The sequence below is a fragment of the Calypte anna genome, chromosome 3, assembly GCF_003957555.1.
Source record: "Calypte anna isolate BGI_N300 chromosome 3, bCalAnn1_v1.p, whole genome shotgun sequence".
NCBI classification, from domain to species: domain Eukaryota; kingdom Metazoa; phylum Chordata; class Aves; order Apodiformes; family Trochilidae; genus Calypte; species Calypte anna.
The window spans coordinates 82718537-82744749 of NC_044246.1; the positions used below are offsets into that span (position 1 = coordinate 82718537).

The 26213-nt window shown below is 37.3% G+C and overlaps 1 protein-coding gene across 1 annotated transcript in view; it reads right to left on the bottom strand.

Moving 5' to 3' along the window:
- RNGTT (RNA guanylyltransferase and 5'-phosphatase) overlaps positions 1–26213 on the bottom strand; it is a 167613-nt gene extending 141400 nt beyond the window's left edge. Inside the window, exons 1-8 of the mRNA XM_030448061.1 lie at positions 25960–26213; positions 18657–18766; positions 13869–13972; positions 13652–13740; positions 12044–12119; positions 8589–8838; positions 4778–4887; positions 3837–3938 (exon numbers count right to left, since the gene is read on the bottom strand). Coding sequence (XP_030303921.1) covers positions 3837–3938; positions 4778–4887; positions 8589–8838; positions 12044–12119; positions 13652–13740; positions 13869–13972; positions 18657–18766; positions 25960–26023 — 905 coding nt within the window. The 5' untranslated portion in view covers positions 26024–26213. The remainder of the gene's footprint in view (positions 1–3836; positions 3939–4777; positions 4888–8588; positions 8839–12043; positions 12120–13651; positions 13741–13868; positions 13973–18656; positions 18767–25959) is intronic.

The following is a 26213-nucleotide window of genomic DNA, read 5'->3' on the forward strand; positions in this document are numbered from 1 at the left end:
ATGCAGGTATTTAACAATGACAAAATTTAAGAAGTTTGGCTAAGTTGAGCAAATATTGCTATTAACTGACATGAGAGTGGTTTATTTTAGTGAGAAAGTATAATATTAAAGTGATTAGATAAGCATCTGCTTTTCTCTCAGTCCAATCAGGTGAACGCTTGGAAAAGCACTGTTGTTTCAAAGAGAACAAAACCAGAAGTATGTAAGCCAAGTAATACTGTAATAGGCAAACCCTAGACTGCTGCATCTACACCACACTTAATGGAATAGCTTCAGAGGTGACAAGGTGTCATCTCCAGATAAAGTAAGGATGGGATCCATAAATGGATCTCCACTAACTGATGCCTTAATATTAAATTCAGGAAGGTCATGCCTGTCAAAGCAAGCATTCAGAATAATTAATGCAACTCTGTTTAACTGCATATGGGTCCGGATCGTTGGAGAGCAACAAAACAATTAGAAATATTCTCAGTGTGAGAAACACCACAGTCATTTTTCATTTTTGATTAGGGTAGCTATCATGCACAGTGTCTAATGCCCAAATAATAGCTCAGGTTTTCATCTTTAATCTCTCACAACATTCTTTCAGCTGAATTTTATTAACACTGGCTCTTTGTAATACCCTTCTCTTCTCCAAATATACCTATCAGTCTGTATGTCTCCATAATTAACTGGAAGCTATTATGCTTTGATAAAATTTAAAGGAACTTTTCATAGAATCATAGAATCATAGAATTAGCCGGGTTGGAAGGGACCTCAGAGATCATCTAGTCCAACCCTTGACCCACCGGAGCAGTTGCTAGAGAAACTGCTCCCCCAGTTTCATTCTTTTGTCACCATTCTAGAACTCTAAAAACACAGGACAGAATGTCCAGAATAGTGAAAATTCCTATAAAAATTACATATGCAATATGCAGTATTTTCTTTCACAAAAGGCAGTCTTCCAGGTGTGCTACTACTTTGTATATAATTATTCTAGCTTTCAAGATTCAGAACCTGTAGATTTGAGTGAGAAAATAAGAATTTACTGTAAAACTTCATTTTTCCAAATTAATTGAATACAATATGACAAAAAAGACTCTTTGTATTGAAAGTATAAATAGAAAAAGATATTTGGAAAAATATCTTATAACCCTATGGAATAGCACTAATTGTCATTTTACAGCATCTTGGTATTGTTCTAAAATGTATAAAACTGTATTACCTAATGACCTACAATGACTTCAGCACCAATTCAAATTATTTTAAAAAGAGTTATTTTCTGCTATACCTTGAAGCAATAGGCTTAAATAACATCAAAATATTTCCATTAACTGTCTTTAATACATACCAAAATACTACCGTAAACCAACCCATAAAACAAAGATTTGCTGAAGGACTTAAGCTGTAAAAAAAGGCAAGGATAGCCAGTATCTGAGCTGCACAGGACATCAATATTTTGTCAACATATTTTCATAGTTATACAAGTCAAGTGCACTGGCAGGGTATCTGGGATGTGGATTAAAAGCATAATAAATGCAAAGACTCCCATCTGGCTCTCTGCATGGTCAGTTTAAGTTGGCTGAGTTTACTTGTTCAGGCTCAGCAGCTTTTGAATGAGCTGTACTGCTCTGAGAACAAACCTGGACCTCCCAACACCAGGTTTCTGTAACCCTGCACCCTGAGAACACCAGCATCACGTTACCCAAGTGCTGTGCACACAGGCAGCCAGTGCTAACAACCCAAATGTTACCCCCCATTTCTTAATGCCTGGATGCCATGCTGAGTGCAAGCTTACTCTGTATTTTCACACCATGCACTACCCAAGCTAATAAATCCCCGAAGTGTGACCTCCACAGGTTAGAGACACCTGAGGGTTGCTTTGTTTTGTTTTGTTTTATAGGGAACACCTTAGTTCTGGCTGAATTGTGCTGCCTCCTGACTGACTCCACGCAGAGCCACTTCATCCTTCTTGTAAGACACCCAATTCCCCATATTTTCCCAGGGTTTTCATTAGCCAGGATATTCTGTTCTTTCACTAATAATAACAAACGAACCAAGTCAAGAATATAAGATAAACTTTAGTAGACAGCCTACACTGCTTCTTTATTTAGTATCAAAACTTCAGTGGCTCAGCACATGGAAGGGAGAATGCTTTCCCTGCTAAAGCAAAACTTCTTTTGTCCGTATCTACACACAAAGCCAGGATTTTAACTTCACCAGTCTAAAACTAAAAATCCTTACCTCCTGTTTTTGAAAGAATACATTTCCTCCACATAGCTGATGCCTTCTAACTTGTACACGTGTGAACACTGGACAATTTTGCTAGCCTAAAGCACCATACACAAATTAGTGTATGGTTACCACATTTTACTTTTAAATACATTAATTGTAATTGCACTTTTTCTGATCAAGTCAAAGCAGGTTAAAAGTCTGTTCATTTCTCCAAGTGAATAAAAACTGAAGTAATTCTGCTGAACACAAACTGCAATGGCTTAAATGATACTGTACATGAAGAATACCTTAAATGATACTGTACATGAAGAATACCTTTTAGAAATAAAAATCAACCTCTTGAAACAAATTGTGTGTCACACTATTTATATTCTTCCTGTTACTGAGAAACTATTGAGTCTGGTGTAAGAAATTACATAATTTACTACCTTAAGATAGCAGCCACAACAAAAAGAAAGATTGTGATCTGAATCTCATGATTAGCACAGGTTAAAACCATTTCCATTAATTCTTTGTTTTGTTTTTTAAACCAGAAATACTGAAGAAAAACAAGTTGGAGTATCAGTCCCCATCAGTTATTTCAAAACCTCAAGAAAACAGCTGCAATTTCACCAGTGTTCCAATCTATTAAAAATATTCAGTCCTATCAGAAGTATGATTTTGAAAGTCTGGAATTTTAGTCAAGAAATACCTGTTTGTATGAAGAGCCACAAGGACTTCCAGGAAACAGAGCACCTAACATTTGGGGTTTTTTCTTTCAATGTGAATAGCAAATATTTTTCTACACCTAATCCAAGCTGCTGGCTGTAGAGGCAAGAGACTCTGTGCCACATGACTTTTTCATACAAGACAAATGATACTCAATACCAGGTGCATACACTTTTAGACAACAGAGTTATATGAAGTTGAGCTTGATCTACATCCAGTGATAATCAGAGAAAAAAGCAGTTTGTCATTCTATATTTGGCAATGTATAGCATTTCTCTTACTTTGAAATGCTAAAATGAGAGTACTGGACAAATTAAGTTTAAGGATGCATTTCAAAACAAACAACACAGAAGAAGTTCAATGTATCAATCAAGTTAGGCTGTAGTCTGCAAAAATAAAAAAATTCAACCCTACAATAACTGTAAGAGAATTTGTGAGGGAAAATTACATTATTGACTCTTTTGCTGACCAGAACTACACCATTCCTTGAAAAAAGGATCACAGTATGAATAAAAAAAAATATGAAATTTCTACTACTAGCCAGCTTCAGATCAACTAGAAGTTTTAATTTAACTTTCATGAACATATTCTTCAGCTTAAAATAATGTTACTGTTACCCAAGATTATTTTAAGACCTTGGTGACAAGTCTTGACTGACAGAGACGTAAGGGTTATGGAGAAAAATAAAAGCATATACATCTAATAGTCAGTCTGCAGAACAGCTGCTAAAACGAAATTTGGCCATGACCTTCAACAAGTGCTGGGTACCACAACAGCAAAAAAACCTAATCTCGGGAGTGTCTTATTCTTAGACTATGCTTTGCTCCTTGTACAAGCAAATTCACTTCCCTGAGAAAATACAAACTGTCTACTGAATTTACTGGGTGTTTCTTTTTCATTTAAAATTTACTTACCGAGTGCCATCTGCTTTCCAGCTAACTTTGTATGGGTTCTGCTCCAAAAATTTAATATTTTGTTTGTCCATGGAAACAGGCTGTGCACCAGGGAATCCAGACCTAAAAAAAAACAACCAACCACCCAGAAAAAAAAAAAAAAAAAAAAGGAATGTGCTGCAATAAATACTCACACAAGGCAAGGCACTTTTTACATTAGACTGAAGTCACACTTTGTAACAGAATTGCTGCAAGGTTAATTTTGGGTTAGAATCTCTTCTCCAATAAGATATTGTGCAAAAGGAATCAAATCCCTATCTGATAAGAACATGGCACTTCTTTATGACAAATCACTAAATTAAGTGGGACTTCTAAGTTTTAACTTTAAAAGAAGAGATATTTGAATTCCAAATTAGAAGCATTAGAAGGACTATTACCAACAGCAAGTTAGGAAGCACTGTGAGCAACTCCTTGGATAATCAGTGTTAGAAAGGAGGAGTTCAGAATCTAAGACTTTAAAATCAACACTCTCATTAACATTGTACACAAATTCAAGTTGGATACATAAATAAGTACTACATCTCAATACTAAAGTCTAATAGCAGTTGTGTAAGTAAGTTTGCTGCTTGAGCAAACACTAGGTTTTACACAAACACTTGGACTAGACTATGTCTGGAATTTTCCCAGTAATGATTCATCTGAACGCATTTTGTTACCTCAATGGAAAAGCAGTTCTAGGATCTGGTTTCTTAATATCAACAGTCTATGATTCCATTCCATAGTACAATGCAAGATCCTTATGTGTTTCACTATCATGTGTTTGAGGCTTGCTTTTTTAACAATCTATACAAAAATAGTCACCGATTTTCATTTTTACAATAAGTTGTTTCCTTCTGCAAAACTAGAAATGTAACACTTATTTCTAGACAGTATAAATAAAAAAGTTATTTATGTTCTCATACCCTTCCCATCCACAGAACTGCTGACATTTCTGCTGTATTCCTCCTAGCTTCGGTTGCGTTGTCACCTGGGTCACATATTTAACTGTTATTCCTTCCAAGAAAATTGCACCCTAAATAAAAATAAATAAAAATTATTATTTAAGCTTTCATAAAAGCAGGTACGAACATGTCAATACAAGATAAATCTATTTTTACAATTTAACACACAGAAGCAATACTTAAATATTCCTTAAGGATTCACCCTTAAGTACCAAAATACATTACATTGGTTTGCCAATAAACTCACTGGTGAGCCATATTATGAAACCAGGAACCAAAATGAGTTATACGAGGGAGAAAGTGAAATAATAATTTCTTTTAAAAATTAAAGGAGGCAAATGGTAGGACTTAGTCACAGTTTAGCTAGTGCTCTCAAAAAAGTTCCCATGTCAAACTAGAGCAAAATGATACTGTCACTCAGTAACAATGGTGTTCAACTAATCATTTGGTTTTGGTGATGAAACAAGTTTCACAGAATTGGGAGAAGCAGGAGATCCCACATCATTTGATGCTGGCTTTTGGCTACCCCAGTCTTTTTTTTGCTTGTCTTGCTCTCATAGAGGAACTCAGAAAACACAGGACAGACGTAACTTCAATAGAACAGAAAATCAATCTGCTTCAGAACCAGATTCATAGGAGTTACTGGTTCAATAACAAAATGAGAGATGATATTTGGAAGTATCTGTGGGGTCTGGTTTAGGTATAAGAAAATTCATTTATTTTCGCCTAATTTCCTACTACCACAATTTTATTTTTGTGACATCTGTCATGTAACAGGGATACAGACAATAATGGTAGCTTAAGAATTGAGTGTTATCCTTAATTTGAACAATGGGCTGGAAAATACACTGTGCAATTCAGTATAAACAAAGTTCCACAGTAAATAAGGGAGAAGCAATTATGCAAACACACACTACTTAATAATTTGGGGGAAAAAAAAAAATAGAGGCAGCAAGAGACCAAAAGCTGAATCAGTATTATTCTGTCTTGTAAAAGGCAATTATATTGACATACCTAAAGAGAAGTATTAGCCTCAAGACATTTGAAATTAATTCCACCCTATTAAGCATTAGGATGGCCTCAACTAGACACTTGCATTGAGTTATAGGCACCAAGTCTCAGAAAAATGTGCATCACCATGACAGAATACAAAGAATGACAAGAATGGTCAGCAGTATAAAAGATAGGGACTATTGGGAAAAAAAAGTGAGCAAATTGGCATTTAATGTGGAGAAAGAGAAGGCTAAAAGGAAATTACACCCTTATTCAAGTATACAAAATGCTCCTGGCAAAATCAGAAAATAATCTTTTTCCTATACCCATCAAGACACACAGTGCAAGACATTAAGTACAGAGGCAGGCAATTCAGGCAAAAAAAGTAGAAAAAACCAAAGTCACTAATAGACAGAATCCTTGCTAACCACATCAACCACAAGGTCTAAAGGTTTCCCTCTGTTTTGCAGATGACCACAAGACACCTGCACTCAAAATAATGAAAACAAAAAAAATCATTACCAGCTTCCATCTCTTCCAGATAGTTTGAGATGTAAGCATCCATCAAGCATTTTAGAAGCACTATGTATTACAACCCTGTAATGCCAGTGAAATACACAGCTTACATGGGACTAAAACAGATGGCATTCCCTAATAAGCAGTTGAAGATCCATCTGACCCATGAAAAGTTCGAAGGTTCTGGTTCAAAATTATAACTTTGTCCTATTTGCAAAATCAAGGCTTTTTTTTCCCTGACGATATATTTTTTTTTTCTGAAGCAAGATTCTAAGTGTCAGTTAATAATGTTGCTTCAATGTTACAATCATTACAGCAAACACTAATAAAACTCAAAACCTGTTCCAATTTCCTGTGTAGCATCTGAGACTACAGCAGATTTGGTGTTACCTGTCAACTGCATTCAGGTGATGACAAAGGGAAGTGTCATGGCATTATATTCTAACTGTTCCCTTAGTTTCTGTAGTGTAGAAGAGAAAGGCCGTCAAGACTTTTTGACACCAAAACATGGAAGTTTTAGTGAGAGATGTTTCAGTAAAGTTTCTCACATTCAAGATTGAGTTTCTGAAATGGACAGCCTGCTAACTTCACTCTCCAGGCTAGCTGGGCAGTTGCTATTGACTTCATTTTCCTAGCAAAATGTGTGGTATGTGTCTGCTCCTCTCCCTTAAAAGTCTTCTTCTGCCCTGACAAAATTTGTGTCAAAATGAAAACACTTCAAAATACTTTTGAAATCCCACTATCACCACAGCCACCTCTAGTTTGATACTATCTACCCCCCCAGGTGTTTATAGAATATGCATATTAACTAGATGATTCTCTTTCACAAAATCTCAAACTCATAATTAACTTTTAGTTATTAATATGCTTATTCGTATAATTTAGCTTCCAGCTTTCAAAAAATGATGGTGGCAGATAAGAAAGAGCCTGGGAAGCCAGTATCATGATTCCCATTAAATAGCCAGGCTTAGTTTTATATTTGCTTAAAACAGGCTGCCATTTTACCATCCCACCCCATTTGATGATGTATCAAAAGGCAAGTCAAAAAACCAAATACACCTTTTCAGATAACAAAGTTTTACTGCAAGGCTAATGAAGGTAGTGGCTATGCCCCTGAGTGTCTGAGTGTCTTTTTACTATGGATTTTTATAGTGTGGGAAGTTATTTATTCCAGCTGACACACTACTTCAAATTTTTCAAAGTTCACCTTGCTGTTTTGCGTTACATTCTGTATCCCTTTCATGCTCATTTCTTCCATACTCCATCTGTAAACCATATTGAGCAGCTGCAGTAAAACATGAATCTTTGCAGCACATTTCACATGAGGATTTCCAAGTGTTTGTAAACAAACACACCTCAGTGCACAAGTAAAATAACTCAGTTTTGTGCAAGAAGAACTGAATCCATTTTCTGCACTAAGCAACATTCTCCCCCTACTTTACCTACAAATGAAAAACTCAGGAATTTGGAGAGAACTGAGCTGTTAGTCTTCAGATTATACAAGAGTTATGTTTATCCTTATTAGTTCTGTGCTACAGTAACTTATTTCATCAGAATTATGCAGATGCATGTCAAAATAATCACAGTAAGTGATCAGCTATATTTCTTATCATTATACAGTAAAAACAGCTTTGAAGAAAATATAATTTAAAAGCTGCCTTGGAGTTTTTAAGCTTATATTGCTTTTTGTTAATCCAATTCTCAATCCTCAAAAATTTCTAGAAGAGTATTTACTAAAACGAGCACTGAATTTTAAAAAGTGTTGAATTTCATCCACATGGCTACAAAAAATAAGTTAAAACTGTTTACACACACCTCCCACAACATTTCACCTCTAAAGGCAGAGTGAATGAATAAAACGTTCTTTACTACCATGGAATCATAAAATGGTTTAGGTTGGAAGCAACCTTAAAGATCATTTAGTTCCAACCCCCCCGCATGGGCAGGGACACCTTCCACTAGATCAGGTTGCTCAAGGCAAGCTCAAAGGTACCTCAAGTTTATTTTTAAAAGTTGTATTAGAAAAATTTCAAATAATTTTTGCAAATGGAATAGTTGAGGTGTTAAATGTTAAACCTGAAGTTTCAAATACGAAACTTAAGAAAGCCTGCAATGAATCTACAAGTTTTTCATAGTTAGAGACAATAATACCAGTTCCCTTTTGCAAGAGCACTAACCCTTGTACAGGACATTATGCAGTAACTGATGACTACAAGTTTATGAAATTAACAAGTAGAATATTAAGTTCTCAATTAAAAAATACCAGTTTTAGGCGTTCTTTTCTCCTCTTGCCAAAGGAAGAGCTTGATGATCCAGGTTCCGTTTCTTGCCCTCCTGTTTTACCATTATCATCGTCCTCCTCTTCATCTTCATCAAAGCACCATTCTGGTAGCTCAGGTGGTGATGGTGCATCATCTTCATCTCCATAACGACGAAATAATTCCTTCAAATAGTCACCTTTGTAAATTCCTGGTGGTCTGGCCTGAGCAAAAGTAGCCACAGCCGCCTCGATACTGTCAAATAAAAACCAAAAATTACTCTGCATGTGTTTTAGACATGTAAGGCCTTACCAAACATAAAGAGTATTGGGGTTGGGAATTAAAGCAAATTCCAAGGTATTAATTGCAAACATATTTTTCATATTTGAAACATCAGGCCTGGCAACAGTTGCTCTTGCACAAGGTTATGCTCTTGCATAAATATGTAGGTACTACATATGCCCTCAGAAGTAACTGCAGCTTGCACTGCTTCATCTCCTTATTGCAGCTGAGAGTGGTCTGCCAGTCACCTCAGTAAAACTTTTATTATTGCTACAGAAAGGGAATGAGTGACATGTAGGTAAGTATTTAAGGACTGAAGGAAGACAAAAAAAGACCAAAGAAAAAGAAAAATGCAAGTGCTGAAATTCAAATGCAGTTACATTTTCCAAGAACCATTTTCCTTTTTGCCATCTCACTGAAAAAAAGCATCCCAATATTTTAAAATTACTTCTCTCTCCAGGGGGTTCTCATAAAAGCCTGTAATTCAGAAGCCTTTTACTCTGCAGCTAATACTTAAGATTAAGTGCTTTAATAAATTGGAGACTCGATCAGAAAACAATTAGGCATCAAAACCAACAGTCACACACCTTCACTAGTCAACTGGAAAGCACTCCAAAATGCACCAACAGCAAGCACAGCACAAGGGTTTTCTTACTGCTATTTTCACAGACACTATGAGAATGTTTAACAGAAAACACTGGACATGATTCTGTCTTCAATTTGTCATGACTTCATGGAGCAATAATATTCCATGGGTAAACATTTAGAAAACTAGCTAAACAGAAGAGAGGAGAAATCACAAAAGGTGCATCCCCTGTTAGGCTTCTTGACAAGCAAGTATCTTAAAACTGGAACAAATAAACCATTTCATATTCTGTGAAAATAATTTTTCTTTCAGATAAGAAAATATCCTGCTACGGGAATGAGGAAAACAGAGATAAAATAGAAAAAAATAATCTATATACAAAAGGCATTCTTCTGTCTGATCTGTTCAGCATGGGAAAGCGATTGAGAATTTTATGAGGCACATTTCCCAGAACAGACAGAAACCATAAGAAGCAGTAAGTTTGTCTCTCTCTTCTTATCTTTGGTAAGCAGAAAACAAAACATAATCCAGAGTGAGACTATCAGATGGTCAGTCATCAGAGTTCAAATGACAGTTTAAGACTCTGAGTAACTTAGAAGGAACTTTCTTCCCCATTCTGTTTTTCAAGAATCTTAATTTCTTCCTCACAAGACTTTTTTCTATTTTGGCATCTTTCTTAAATTGTTTCATTTCTTCTGTAATCATAGACACTGAAAGGACAAAACAAAATGAAAGTGATGGGGCCTGAAAAATACTCAAATTAAAAAAAAATACTCTGATGATACTAGAAGAACTCTTTGCTAATCTGGAATAAATGGTAATGAAAGCCAAATGAGGCAGAACAGATTTCAAGCACACTAACCTAGCTGAAATAAAACATATTTTGCAGGTTCTAAAAGCAGTATTTTTTTGAAAAATATGAACTGTGAAACAGAATCAAGTAAGGTTTCTGATCACTAGCTGGAGAGCTTTAGGTCTGAATGATCTTTCCTTTAACTATAAAATACACCTCAGTATTCACAACAAATCAGCAGCACTCCTCTAACATGCATAAGGAATGAATATGGATGGATGGATGGATGGATGGATGGATGGATGGATGGCTTTTTCCATCAGGAAAATCTTTTTCCTCATCAGCAAATAACAGCTATAGCAATTTGCATTTATATAGCTTTAAGGTGTTGCTTTACATGTAGCTTTGAGGTGCAGCTTTTTTAAGGCGTAGTTATAGCTTATAGGTGTAGCTTTCACTACCACCTTGCTAAAGTACAATCTTTGGTGTGGACATTTTTCCATACCAGGTGGTATCTGAGTGTTCTGTTACAAAATTTGAAAAAGATGAACAAACTTGACAAAATTAACTACCCAAATGCAGAAAGAAAAAAAATAAAAAGATATAGCTGATCAGTTTTAGGGCTTTTCCCACAGAGGCTAGAAAATAAAGAGAGACTGCATAAAAGCAGGAGATTCAAGTAGTTTCAAGTGCATTTCCTCTTCAGAACAACAGACCTATTCTAATTACTGCATGCTACTTTTAAATTGTTATATTAAAAGCATGCAAATTCACCACATCATAGCAAACATCCAGAATTATAATATAAAGATATTTGTATCTGTGTCTACAGCCTATACTCAGCTCCACTGGCTATACTCAGCTATGATTCTGGCAGGATTCAGCCACCCAATACACATGGTTTCTGTCTCCAGTGTCTTTATTCCAAGATTAATAACAGAGAAAAATGACTTAAGTTTTTTTGCAGACAGCTTGTACATACATGTTAGGCACCAAATAACTATGACCAGTCATAAGAAGATGCTGCAACAGGAGCAGAATTTTCTTCATTTAAAAGACCATACAAGAAGCATCATCAGAATGCTTAAGGGGTTTATTAGGAAACATGACTTTTGTGAGACCCTTTCAGCAATGAAATCGTGTTTTGTGAATGCTACCAAACATGCAAAAGTCATGCCCACCAGCACTGTATGGGCATTTGGTATGCTAATCTTTTCCAAATAAAATCATTACTCTTTATGAAGGCACCAGCATCTTTTAATTAAAAAAAAAAGAAAAAGAAAAAAAAGCAAGCCTGTATAGAAGCATGCTGTAAGCTTTAGTGAAACAACAAGCTGGAAACTAGGACTTTGTCTCCCCCCAGCACTTCAAAAGTAGTGACTCTGCTGTTCTTCAAGCTCATTGCTTCAGAACTAAAAAAAAATAAAGAATAAAAACCAAAATAGCCTATATGTAAACCTACTCAAAAATAAGAGAAATAATCTTTCAGGCATCTCTCAACACTACATTCTCACACATAATGTTGGATATTTCACAATATATGCACTCCTAAAAGCCCACACACACCAAGTACAGCTGATTTTGATCTAGCTGACCTGGAAAGCTTGACTGAAACAGGATAAACTACCAAGGGATTTTATGATAACATTAACACAGGTTGTTTGGTTAAGATGAGTAAGCACCTTTAAAATTAACAACCAGTGAATACATTAGGATAGCTGTCAGGAAAACAAGTGAAACACACTGAAGGTGCCTTTGGTCCCTCTTCAAAAACCCTAGGAATTAATATTCAAAGTTACCTCCAGTCCAGCTTCTCAACCAAAAAGGCACAGATCAGAAATCCAGTTCTATTGAAACCATGTGTACAGTGGACACCTACACAAGAAAAGAAAAGGGCATAATCATTTGCAAGTAGTTTAACAAACATGCTTTAGTTCCATAAGTGTGTTTTTTGATCCTTCTGTCTTCATCATTAAAGAGTTAAAGAGTTAAACATTAAAGAGTTTCCTCCCTTCCCATCAGGCAGACCAGCACACAAACCTAAAAAAGCAATTGATTATATTCTTTCTGCAAATTATTAGCAACAAGATTAATTCAGCTTATTCCAACTCAAGATCACTAACTTAATGCAACTGGAATATGGCTAATACAGATAAGATTCCAAGTATTTTTCATGACTGCTCAGATGCTTATCACAAAACAATATAACAAAAGTCACTAATAATGCTTTTAGTAGATTCAACAAGCATTAGATTCATTTCACAACATGGGGAATAACAATAACACCCAGTTTACCACCCTACCTCAAACTTCAAAGCAATGTCAACAGAGCACAATTCTATTGCAAATTTGCTATTACTGTGAAAGGAGGGAGTCAAATGCAAAGAGTAAGACACATGGGAACATTTTTTTTTCTCTCGAGACAAGAGCACCATCTAGTGATTAACAAATCAGTCAGAAAAACTGTGCTATTAAAAACGTTGTGAAGGATTCAGGAAAGATGTTTTTTCTTCATATTGCATTTTAAATTATAAATGCCAGAGTATTAAATTTTCCACTAATACCAAACACAATCATTCCTAATATTACCATACTTCTCAACTGCAATCATGAAGCAAGTCATTTAAGTATTTATTGATTTCCTTATGTCTCTACCATAGTAATTTGATGCTTATTCAGAAAAAATATGAGTATCTATCGTTTCTTCTACATGCCCCCCTACACTTCAAGTATTTTTTTTTTATGTAGCTCCAAAAAATATCTACAAAGAGCTAAAAACCATAAACTTTATCTGGGTACACAGAAGTATACATCAGCTTTATCAGGGTCAGGTTTTGTGCTCATCCCACCAAGCTTCCCTTCTTAACAAAGCAAGGCAAAAAATATTATGAATTTATTGGATTAATGCATTCTAATTATTTAATAATATTAAAAATTGTATAATTTGCATCAAATGAAATTTTTTTTAGTTTCCTTACAAAATTGTTCCCAGAAATCATTTCTCCTTTGTTTTCTGCCTGAGCTAAATGTTTGCCGGGGGAGGTTTAATTTAGATATTAGAAAGAATTTCTTTACTGAGAGGGTGATCAAGCATTGGAATGGGCTGCCCAGGGAAGTAGTGGATTCTCCATCCCTGGAGATATTTAAAAAGAGACTGGATGTGGCACTCAGTGCCATGGTCTAGCAACTGCAACGGTGGTTCAAGGGTTGGACTTGATGATCTCTGAGGTCCCTTCCAACCCAGTCAATTCTATGATTCTATGATCTCTAATGTGCTCCAGGCAATCCTGCCTTAGTAGGGGAGATGATGATCTCTAGAGGTCCCTTCCAACTCCAATGATTCTGTGATTCTAAAAACTAATGATGGATGTAAGATTGATGTAATGGACATAAAACGACATAAATACCTATGAGCTCTGAAGGATTCTTATCACTGAAGCGCTCACATACACGGATAAACATTTCTGTATTCTCAGGTGTTGGGCACTCACCATGCCTGAAAAAGAGGAGCAGAGATTAAGAGACATGGGGAAAGGGAAGAGAGGAAAAAAAAAAAAAAAAATCAGTAACTTCAATGTGATCTCTCAGACTAAAGGTAAATATTAAAAATTGCAGACAACTTACCCTTTACACTGGAGCTTTATATATTTAATCCCCTCTTTTTCTATATCATTTGTATCATAGAATCTAGTGGTGTTGGTCAAATCTACCAGTAAACCCATTTTAACCTTAAAAAAACAAAAAAACAAAAAAAACCACATTAAAGTAAACTTATATATGTTGTTCAAATATCAGTGCATAAATAATTAAAAACATCCAAATGAAAAGCAACAGCAGGATACAGTTCCAAGTTGAAAAATTCTTAAATATTCTATTTTTTTCATAAAAAACTATATTTTGCCCTTGTTACAATCATCTTCATGAAAGCTGGTGTCTGAATTAGCACTAGCTATGAATTCAAAAACTTCTGTTTGTTCCCACCAATGTTTCTAAATAAGACAGATCTGCTAACAGCAGGAAAGTATCTGGTAAAGAACTATTTTACCATATTTTAAGCATCTGTCAATAGGTTGCTTAGGGAGGTTGTTGATGCCCCTTCCCTGGAAATGTTTAAGGCCAGGTTGGATGAAGCACAACCTGGTCCAGAGGGAAGTGTCCCTGCCCATGCAGGGGGGTTGGAACTATATGAGCTTTGAAGGTCCTTTCCAACCCAAACCATTCTATGATTTTGTGTTAAAAGGTAAGTGTGAAGCACCATAAGAAAAATTAACTACTCACAAGTAGTTCAAGTATACTCTCAGATGAAGTAACTCATGTTAGTTTACTCCTCATCTTAAATCCAGAGTTCAAAACATGCACACACATTTTCAATTTTAAAACACAAATTCTCTGTAATTCTCAGAAACATTTTATTCAAATCTAAAATGTGAAATCAGTTGAAATCTTCAAAGATGCTGTCAGTAATTAAGGTGGAAGTGTCTAACATTCTACACACCTGAACTCAGGCTGCTTTGCCCACTCTACCCTACCAAATATGTCCCCTTGTGTATGAAATTACTTTTAATGTTTGGTTTTTATACCAAACAGCTGTAAAATACCTAAAGCAGCCTTGTTGAAGTTACTGTGTTTGTAAAAAGCAAAATGGTAAGCAGTATTTCCACTGGGTGGCACCCAACACAAAGAGAACATCAGTAAAGTACATCCTACTGATCTTTGGTCCAAATAAAATTTCCACCAACCATAAACCTCCCAGTGTTAACACTAAAAAGCAGCTCACAAACACACCTGTGTACTGAAATATTTCTGGGTTCCTGACTCCTAAGCTTCTGGTCAAAATGCTGAATGTCATGCTTTCAAGTAGGATCCTCACCATGAAACCAGGTGCCTTTTTACAAGGCATTTTAAGAGTGGTAGTTTAGCAAAACCCTTGTTCCATAGCTTTGTGTTTTTTAAAGATACATCAACAGTGCACTTATAAAAATACTAACACTCACAAATGGTGTGCTTGCAAAAAAAACAGAACACTGCATCTTCAATATATTTAAAACTCCAGCACATACTCAAAAGACAAATTAAATATGATCAAAATCCCATTTGAAGGCTCAGTACTGAGAATAATTTTGCTGTGCAGTTGGAAGAATTCTAAACCAAAACATTGCTTCCAGATGACTCAGAAAAGATAAATTCCAGTAAGAACTGGAATACAGTTCAGAGGCAGCTGTTTCACATGAATATGTTGTTAAATTGACTCCAAAGACAATTTTCTAATTACCTAGAGTCATCCATGGTATTCAAATTCCTGATAATATACTTTCATAATAGTTTTGTACTTTCCTAACACATCTATCAGATAATAAAAAGCATCATAATGTTATGTCAGTAGCATCAGGCTTTTTTAGAGTAATACCCAAACCAGTTCTGATTTTCTCCTTGTTTACTTCAACTTTGTATATTGTATCCAGAATACTTTATTTAATTTTATGTTTTCCAGAAATACAAGATACTTCTACAGGGGTACATCTGAAAACAACGTTACATCACCTGAAACTTCAAATACTTAGTGTCAACAGAGATGCTAAACACAGATTGACAGCATACTATACTGTAGTGAAATGAGGCAACCAGGTGCCACTAATTGCCAGGCAGTGGGAATGAGCTTGTGTTAAGCCCACCTGTGCCTGATTAGGATGGGCCCCCACTGTGCATGAGCAGGATTAGGGGGCCAATAAAAGGTGAGTCCTGAAGCACAGGCTCAGCTCATTCCTGAGCAAGCCAGCAGAGAGGTCAGTCCCTCTTGGAGCAACAGCACCGATCTGGGCTGGTCAACTCTGAGAGCCATAGGCTTAGAGCATTGCTCGTGAGTCTCTGCTGGAACACCTTGTTGGACCTTGAAGCGCCGTTCCCTAAGAGAGGTTCGTCTTGCTACAGTAGGGGATCAAGGGTTTATTGGCCCCCTGGTCCTGCTCATGCACAGTGGGGGCCCACCCTAATCAGGCACAGGTGGGCTTGACACAAGCTCATGCTCACTACCTGGCAATTAGTGGCACCTGGCTGCCTCATTTCACTACACAGTGATTAATTTTGTAGTAAATAATACTAAAAGACAGTTAAATTACTTTTCTCTCTTTCCATTCTCAACAGCATTTAGCAAATATCTCAGAGACTACTTAATTCACAAGTAGGACCACACAAAATTTCCACAATATTTTGACATAGACATAAACCCATTCAAAATAAAATGTTCAGAGATAAATGTTCAGAGAAGAATAACATATTCCCACACCAGTACTTCCAGGTGATGGTACAGGACAACATGCTAGGGTAGAAAAGTAGACCTAAAATATGCTAGTTCTATGAAAAACTATTTGTATATTCAGTGAATGAACCTGGGTTATACTACGCTTGCTCTGATGAGCCACAATTCTCACCTATAGAACAGGCTCTAGGACACATGCAGGTACTTTGCTCTGCTTTGAAACCCTGACATTAAATCAGTTATCACAGACACCCTCTCAGTTACACTCTCTAAAGTTTGGTCCCAGAAAATTCTTAATAGGACCTGATTTTTAATACTAAGCTAAAACAGATAGTCACCCACTAGGAAGAAAACAAAACAAAAAGATCAAAGAAAGAAAAAAAAAAACCACAAAAAAACACCTATCAATGTACCACCAAATACACCTCATCCCTGTTCTCCAAGCCACTGTTTTTCATTAATCACATCTTTCAGACCACCACACCCACTGAGTGGCAGCTTTGGAAGACAGGATAATTTTTAAATTCCTGAGCAGCTTCTCTCTAAAACATACACTGATTTATTGCAAGGACTGTTGCAACAATACAATCTTAGATACCACATAGAAACACAGTAGAAACCAGTTATTCTTCCTTTTTCTAGCTGTAAAAGGATAAAAAGGATAAAAAAAAGCTCATGGATAGTTTGAAATTCTCCTCTTCTACATACAGGAACACCAAGATCTTCATATCACCTCCATTCTGCTCAGACTTGGCCAGGCTCTCCATGTCCTCCTACAGCTATAAAAGCCTTCCTTCTCACTTTCTCACATTCCAGCTATCTCCAGCTGTATCTCCAGCCTTAGGTATGCACTCTGCTGCTGCTGTGCAATCAAATGGGCTTAGCTAGGTTCCCCTTGCATGACCCCACAAGTTTCTCATTAGACACTGGAACTCGAAAACATCCTCCCCAGGAGGAAGAGCGTGTACTACAATACGCTGAATTCACTCCAACATGAGGATATTTTTTTTTCTTGCATTTCTTCTTTGAGGAAAATAGTTTAAACCAGTGATACAATTTATCTTTGAAAACAATAATGTGGCTGAAAATTGATGACTAGTTTTCCTAACAGGAATATAGTAACTTGAGCATGCTAATTGCCCGGACATTCATTTCAGATAACTGGTGTTCAGAATCAATTTAACTTAGATCAACAGAAAAAAACCCACAAACAAAAAACTACAGATAAAATGTCATTAACATGATTACTTTTATAATAAACACAAAGCAAAAATAAAATGGTGCTAATCTTCTATATGACTACTTAATAGATTAAAGGAATTAGGCTGTAGGCCTTTCTTTGCCTGGGAGGTTAAAAATCCTATTTTCCACATATCCAGATGCACTGGACTGGGCACAACACTTCAAACCTACATGATAAGCTGGAAAGATCCTGTTCCCCACCCCTATCATCAAAGTTGTGCTACAGTGCAGTGTAACATGCAAGACAGAAATAAGTGAAACAGAGAATGAAGAAACAAGTCAGAAGCACAACTCCCTAACCCAATGACAATGGCATCCACCAGACTTCCTGAGTCCCAGGGTCCATGCTCCTTTTTATGCTTTTTTTTTTTCCACTAGGAAGTTACTTGATAAAATCGATAAATAGAGGTCTTAAATACTTGGGTATAGCTTGTTAGGTACCATAAAGTATTCTATGCATCAAAAAAAAGAAAACTGAAATGTATTGAAACTGCAGAAAACTTCTATGAAATTTTCATTTCATTTTAAAATGCTTTCACTCCTGTAAGCAAAACTGAAGCTTCACATATCCATATGCAAGGGTCATTTGCAGAACTGCAAATTCAGACTAGCTGAATGCTGACCATTACATCTCTCCAAGATGCAAAAGTAATAACAGAAAGTGAGATTCTTCCTGCTACATGCAGCAAATGAGCTGTAGGACTTTGCACAGTTCTTGCCTGTAAGAAAGCACTTTTGGAAATTTAAGAGTTGCAAAGAAAATCTGAAAATACAAACTGTATTCAAACAAAATAATTCTGTACTGATGTCCTAATGAAAGCCATCAACCACTGTTTTCTATTTCTGAAAAGCAACATTTGAATAAACATTAGTAATGAAAGTAAAGTTTTAATTACTAGAAAATTTAACTATACCTTCAGGCTCTTCAAGTAGTTGGACAACATACTTGGGTGAAAACGATTTTCTTCAGCAACCTGCTCATCATACCTTGGTCCTAGCATTGTCTTCAGAGGTAAAAACTTCCCTATGAAAGACAGTAAAATTTTGCAGCATTTTATGTATATTCATGTATATGTACAACTCACTGATTTCAAAGCAACATGCTGAACAGATTTAGAGGTTCGCTTTCAATGAAAAATAATCACAGGAAAAGCATCAATAACAGTTGAAGGGGAATTCTTCAGTTGTGAGCTCTCACAATTCACAAATAAATTTAGGAGCTTAAAGGCAATACAGGTCAGCTCATCTAAAAACAAGTAATTTAACATTTTTAGCTAGCTTTTTTGATTTTAAACTGAAGAGCTACAGTGCACAACAGAGAAAATGTAAACCTGGTAAAGTTAAAACATAAAAACATCATTTTAAAAGACGTTTTGTTACCCAGCCATTTAAACAGCAGTTTGACTACCTGCAAACACAAAACACTTTTTAAAAAATGCATTTGATCCAGAACATCCATGTGCTATGCATCTTTCTAATATGCTTCTTAAGGCTTGTTGGAAGAGTTCTGCAGCAGAGTTCAGCCTTCTCTCCAAAGCACAGCACCTACATCTGGTTCAGACATCAGGGAAAGCCACAAAACAGCAACAAAAACTTGACCAGAATAAGCACTTACTAAACTACATCCATCACTTCCTAGAAACCTTTAATTTTTTTTAATAATTTTTTTTTTTTTTTAATATTGACTTTTCATCCACCAGATCTGCTGCAGAATATGTGTAATCATTGTTCTACAGGTCTTTGGCTCTTTCTTTCAGAACCCCAGCAACTACAGAAATGTCTTTACCTCTGAGTGCAGAACAAAGATCTGAGCAGCAAGTACTGACCCAACAACTCTTCCTGCACTTGCAAGCAGACAAGAACTTAAGAGACCAGGTCACTGCCACCACACGTGCCTGGGAAGTAACACATCTCCTCCCACACACAACTGGGACCCTACCCTGCACTTAGTTGGGAGAAATTAATGCAAATTTGATAGGAAGAAAGAGACCTGGCATTATCTGTCCGAGGTTAATCATGTAGTGAGGGAGTAAAAGTGGGAGAACCTCAGCATTTCTAAACAGCTATGAAAATATTTAGATTAATTATATCCCAAGATGGGTCAAATAAACACTTCCCCAAGGAAAAGAAAACAGAAGAATATTGCCCCAGAACATTCCTTTTTTTTTTCTTTTTTTTTTTTTTAATGTAACTGTTTCCATCCTGTTAAAAAGACACCCCTCCTACAATCAAAGGAAATGCAACATATAATTGTAGGCCACAAAAGAACAGCAGAAATGGGTTTTTTTAATAGAGGAAGAACTCCAAATTGGCACCAGACATAAATCAGCCATGAAAAAAAATACTGCTAGAACCTGATGTTGTTGAATTATATTTCCAAAATGCTTCTAATAGCACTCAAGCAACCTATTCCCTAGATAGGGGAAAAAAAAAAAAAAAAAAAAAAAAAAGTTCATTCTGTATAAAATTCTTTTTTTAGCTTCAGTAACTTTTAAAATGCTTTTCCTATTTCAAGCCACAAATACCTACCCACACGATAATTTGAGATAGAAAAAACATAATACCTTTCTATAGTACTCTTTTAGCCATCTGATGCATCTGGTAAGCTGTGTAAAGCAGAGTAACAGCCATCATCCACTTTACACAGTATTTAAATGTTCATCTTCAGATTCTGAAGTGAATCAGCACACCCAGCACTAATCCTAAAGAATTCTTCTACATTAATCATGAAAATACTGCTATCTCAGCAAGAAAAAACACTTCATGAGAAGACACTAAAACTTCCATTGTATTTAACTAGAAACCAACTTTTGAGAGAGAAGCTAATCTTTTGTAAAAAAAGAAACATGCATCCTATTTTTATTTCATGAATGCTGCTGAGAAGGTTCTCCATACAATTAACTGGAGTTCATAGAGTTTTCTATAGCCTTCAATCCTATCAAAACATCTTATCTAGTCTCAAGTAAGCATTTAACCTCTAGAAAAGAGACATTATAAACCACAGAAGTCACAGTTATGGAAACTGAGAAGCTTTACACAACTTACTAGCTCAGGTTTGATGTTAAACAGCAACATGAGAAACACCCTCACTGTTACACTTGTCTGAGACCATTCCAAACTTGAGAGCTAAAAGAAAAGCTACTCAATCATACAGTCAACATACACACATCCATGGTAACAAATTTATAGTCACTTCAACTTATTTGACTCCTAACTCCTATTTGACTCCAAACTTCAATTCACTTTGCATTTTCATTCCAAAAGTTACACATTCTCCTCTCTGGTAACAGCTGTTGAATTGACTACCTGGCCTCCATTTCTTCCTTTCTTGATTTGTTTTGGTTTTCTAGCTTCCTTGCATTCACTGTCACCTTCAGCACTACCATCAGTCTCTCTCACTTTCTGCCAGCCCTTCTGATTTAATCAGTAATCTTCCTCTGTACAGACTGATTATGCAAATCCTTATTCTAGATGATCCTAATGCAAAAATCAAGAATCACTCAAGAATAAATTTTGCAAAACACCAAGCACACCTGAAAGTGTTCTAGGCTTGGCACTTACCACTCCGATCCTAATACATCCACTCAGTCACTACCAAACATGAAGAATGCAACCAAACTTTTTTTTTTTTTTTAATAATTTTTTTTACCCCACGCATTCCATTAAGAAAAAACTGACAATAAGTCAACAGATACATAAGAAAACCAACCATCATTTATGAGATGCTGGGAAAAAGAGAATGGAGTTGGAAAACAGTGCCCAGAGGCTAAGATTATTTCCTGCATCATCCAGTGAGGGACTGTACAATCGCACTGAAGCCTCTCCTGTCCTTCATCTTCCAGAACAGAGAACACATTCATTCCTACTTCAGTAGAAGACCTTGATTTAGTGTCTGATTTTCACTCTGAATTCCTTCTGAGCAACCATAATACAATCCTGATCATCACCAGAAAAAGATAAAGTAGTCTAGCCAGTGTCCCCAGCAGCATTTCAATACCTTTACCAGCTGTGGAAATTATGGATATCTTACTATGGTCCATTTACTATCATTTCCAATGGTCAAAACCAGAACTTTGGAAGTATTGAGGTGCCTGACTTTTTTGGAATCCCAGTTTTGCACTATCATTGAAAAATAGTTTATATGGCAGCAAACAACCTGCCTGCCAATGTCGGACAAAAACAGTGAATTAATGCAATTTAGGGAAATTTTGTGATCAGATTATGAAAGCAGTGGCTCTGGAGTTTTTGGTTGTGTGGTTTGGTTTTTTTTTCCTTTTGGGTTGTTCTGTTTTAATGTTACATTTCAGTGCAATCTAATGTCACGTTATTTCTATGCACTATCCTACATTCTTCTTTCCTTCTAAATTTTAGCTGGTACACAGGTTTCAAGATCCTGAATATCATCTCATCACATTTACATACCTGGCAATTCACTATGTGATTTATCTACAAAAGCTTGAAAATCCTCCTTCCTTAAGTGATTTATCTACAGAAGTTTGAAAATCCTCCTTCCCTGTGAGTATAAGCCTCTCTTAGGTGACTGTCATTAAGCTACAGAAAATCTAAGCTTTAATTGTAACAAAGATTTCTGACCTTATTGAGTAATATGGATTAGTACAAATGAAGCACTAGCTATCATCTCTGCTCCAGTTTTGCCCTGCATCTTATGCTTAAATAAATGATATAGTAAAAACCAACTGCAACTCAACCTAAGCCTCCATACATAAGCATGTGAAGATTAAATAATGTTTTATGTTGAACAAGATGATCCAACAGTAACAAGGTGATATTTTAAATGGGTATCAAATCATCCCAAGTCATTAGCACATCTAAATTATGATAATAACTGTAGCTCTTCAATCAAATTTTCTAACTTACTTCAAAATGTTATGGGAACTCTGACACTTAATAGTTACTTCCATAATTAAGTTCAAATTTGTTAAACGGTTTTAGAAAGTGGGTATTCAAAGCCATTTTCCAAATTAGTTACCTGTGTAACAGATGGTAATTCTTTAGGTTGAAAATAGGTAAAAATTCTAAAAATAAGAGCCCAGGATGTCAGAGAAGAGACATCGAGTGGATAAAATTGAGAGAAATCAAAGTGAATGACTGAAGACATCACATTTCCTAGATACACATGCTGTAATTTTCGCACAGTTTTTAAAATTTGAATTCTAGAGCATATCAGTAAAAAGGCTACTCTTAATTTAGAATAATTTTTGTGACTTGAAGCTATCAACTCAAGACAGTAGTTACTAATTACATATGACCGTGGTATGATTAGATTGAGCACTGATTAGGACTGTATAAAGTGATGAAGGTTAAGAACGGGAAACGCGGATAAAATGAAATAGTAAAATCTGCAACTGAAAAAAACCAAGCCACCAGCCCAAAACAAAACAAAACCAAACCACCTCCATAAAAAGTAACAGTCTTCTGTTTCAGGAGCAGCTATGGTGGGTTAAAGCATCCTTTTCACCTCAGCAACTTCCCAAGCCAGAGGCATTACTCTACTTAAGTTGCTAGTTTTGTAACTACATGCAATATGGATACTATTAATATCTCACCATTCTGAATGCTGCATGTATGGCTGTAACAGGATTAATTAACATGAATCAATACAAGGAGACTGAAAGACACTGCTGAGAATTTTCTTGCCTTTTCTTCAGTATCCTGCTAAAACTTAAAAAAACCCCAAACAAACCAGACTGGCTCTTTGGTGGTTATGAAACACAGGTACCTGCAGAGGTGGTGATGCCAAGGCAGCAAGACAGATGTAACCTGATCTAAGAGTTCAGAAAAACCCTGTTTCATCAATTACATGATTGAGGTGCTACCATAATGCAATAAATGTGGCAATGTGCCCTCCTGAAAAACTGCTTTGCTGTAAAAACAAAAAGCGGAAGAAAACCACCAATACTTAAAGTAAACTGAAAAATAATGGGAAACGTGAATCAATTTGCCTCATTCAGAATGAAGGGTCCTGCCAACCTCAAGGAATCCAACCTCACCTCCAGAAGAGCTCCAGGCCTCATTTGAGGTCACCTAGAAATTCTAGATGCCACAACCATAGGACAAGAGGGTCATGATCAAATGCTTGATGAGTATCAGTCTGCAGAAGCCAGACAAACCTTGTTCAGCAACACTATCAGATGGGAATAAATTCATGCACAGAAGCTTATAAATTTGACTGAAATGCTTATTGAAACGAGCACACCTGATAGACAGTACCAACATCAATAAACTCTCAAAATGACCTTTCAGTGAAACCGATGTCTCTGAATGTGAAACAACAAAAAAGGAGAGAAGACTGATAGGATGCTATGGATTTCAGTAAGCTGTACAAACTAGAAAACTAAAAATCAGGTGAACTAATGTAAGTATGCATTACAACAAAGCAGGCAAAGAAATTAACCAAGCAGTTTCTTTTTTTTTTTTTTTTTTTTTTGTTTTGTGCAGTAACTTCTTGCTCACGATCATCACACCGAATGGAAAATAATTACCTTGCAGTTACTGAATAAACAAACACACAAGCAGTGATGGCACAGCAGATGACATGCTGATGACCTGCATTCTTGCTTACTCTATGTTGCTGTTTTTGAGAATCCATGGCTTAAAAGATAGACAAACAAACAAAAGCAACAACTTCTAGAGATCAAGAACTTGCTGAGAAGAAAAACAAAGAATAGAATCATTAGTTTTTATTTCATGTGGTCAAAGGCTAACACCTTAGGCTATCAAATCTCTCAAAACAAAGCAATGCATTTGCCAGTGGTCAGGAAAAAAAGAGATAATGGAGATAAGCAATATGACAGTTGAACCAGGCTCATTTAAGAGACATGTAAGGGACTTGAGAGAAACCAGTAACCCACATAATGTACAACTGAAATACTAGAAAATGCCAAATAATTCACATTGGTGGGAAGATGGAAGCCTACTGTGATGTCTCACCAAGTTCTAAATAAACCTGGAAGCAGTCATCAGTCTCTTCAGTTCCCCAAGCAACTGCCCTTGAAATAATGTAAGAGGACAATAGGGAAACGTGAGAAAGAAAATGCAACACTTGTAACTATTATGTAAATCACGGCACAGTGCCAGCTAGAATAGCACACTGAGTAGCAAGTGCTGTATTTTAAAAAAATACCTTTAGAATATCAGACAGTAAAATGAAAGGAGTGAAAATTAGAAAATACTGGGGGGGAGGGAGAAAACAACTGGGGGGTTGGAATTGCTTACCTTACAAAGGAAATAAGGACTTGAGAAAACTGAGAAGTGTAAAGTTTGTTTATCTCATGTCAGGCAGCTGGGGAAACACTCACCTCTAGTGAGTATGGTAGCTAATTCACAAGCAAAAAATGTGCGTTTGCATGATACCTAATTCACTGCTAAGAGATGCCAGCAGGACTTGATAACGAGCAACAACCGAGAGAGCGTGTTATGGGTAAGAACATCCAAGATGAGGGCAGTCACTGACAGAACCCAAAATACACATGAAACTTTGGAGCAGGTCACTTAAACTCAGTCTCCAGCTAAAGAGTTTAAGAACACACCAGAGGCTGACGGGTCAGCCAGGGGGCCAAGCAGCAGATCAACACTGATAAACAGCAGAGCCTTCGGGGGAAAAAAAACCAAAACCAACAAACAAACAAGGAAGAGGCCGGACGAAGTGTCCACAAACTACGAAGAGGAACAAGTCAGGGCTGAGGTACGCTCCGGTACGGCAGCTGCTGCTGCCTCCCTCATCAGACGAGAAAAGTTTTAGTCCTAAACTTCAGCACTGCGAAGCGAGAACCCGGCATGAAGGAGAAAGCCTGGACCCCCCCGCAGGGTCCAGCGGTTCCAGGGGCTGCAAAAGCCGAAGGGAGGGCGAGCCCCCGGGCTGAAGGCAAAGCCCCGCTGCGGGCCGGGCTTCAGGGAACACAACTGCGTTATGGGGAGTCAGCCCCGGGACAACACCAGCCCCGGGAGCTTCGGGGAAAGGAGTGGGGGAAAGGCCGCACCAGCACCGCCGCGGCCACCGGGACAAAGAGGGGCCGGAGGGCGAAGGGGCCAAGGCGGCGACCGCGAAGAGGCCCCAGGTCGTCCCGGGAGATGGAGCGGGGAACGGGGGACCAGCAGGCAGAGGAGCGCAGCGGAGGGGAGCGAGCCGTCTTCGCTGCCGCCACAAAGCCTCTCCGGGGCAGGGCAGGACCGGACCGGGCCGGGCCAGGCGCTCACCTGCCACGGGCTGCCCCCTCCTGGGACAGTGGAGCCAGCGCGGCGGGATCTTGTTGTAGGACATGGCGGGGCCCGGGCAGTCGCTGCCCACCCACCCGCCCGCCCGCGGGGGGGAAGGGAAAGAGGGAGCAGGGGGTGCGGGGCGGGCGCAGCCCCGGGGCGCTCAGCTGCCCCTCGCCCGCGGCGCCTTCATTCAGACCCAGCTCCGCCTCAGCCGCCGCCGAACCACAGTGCACCGCGGCGTCCGAACCTTC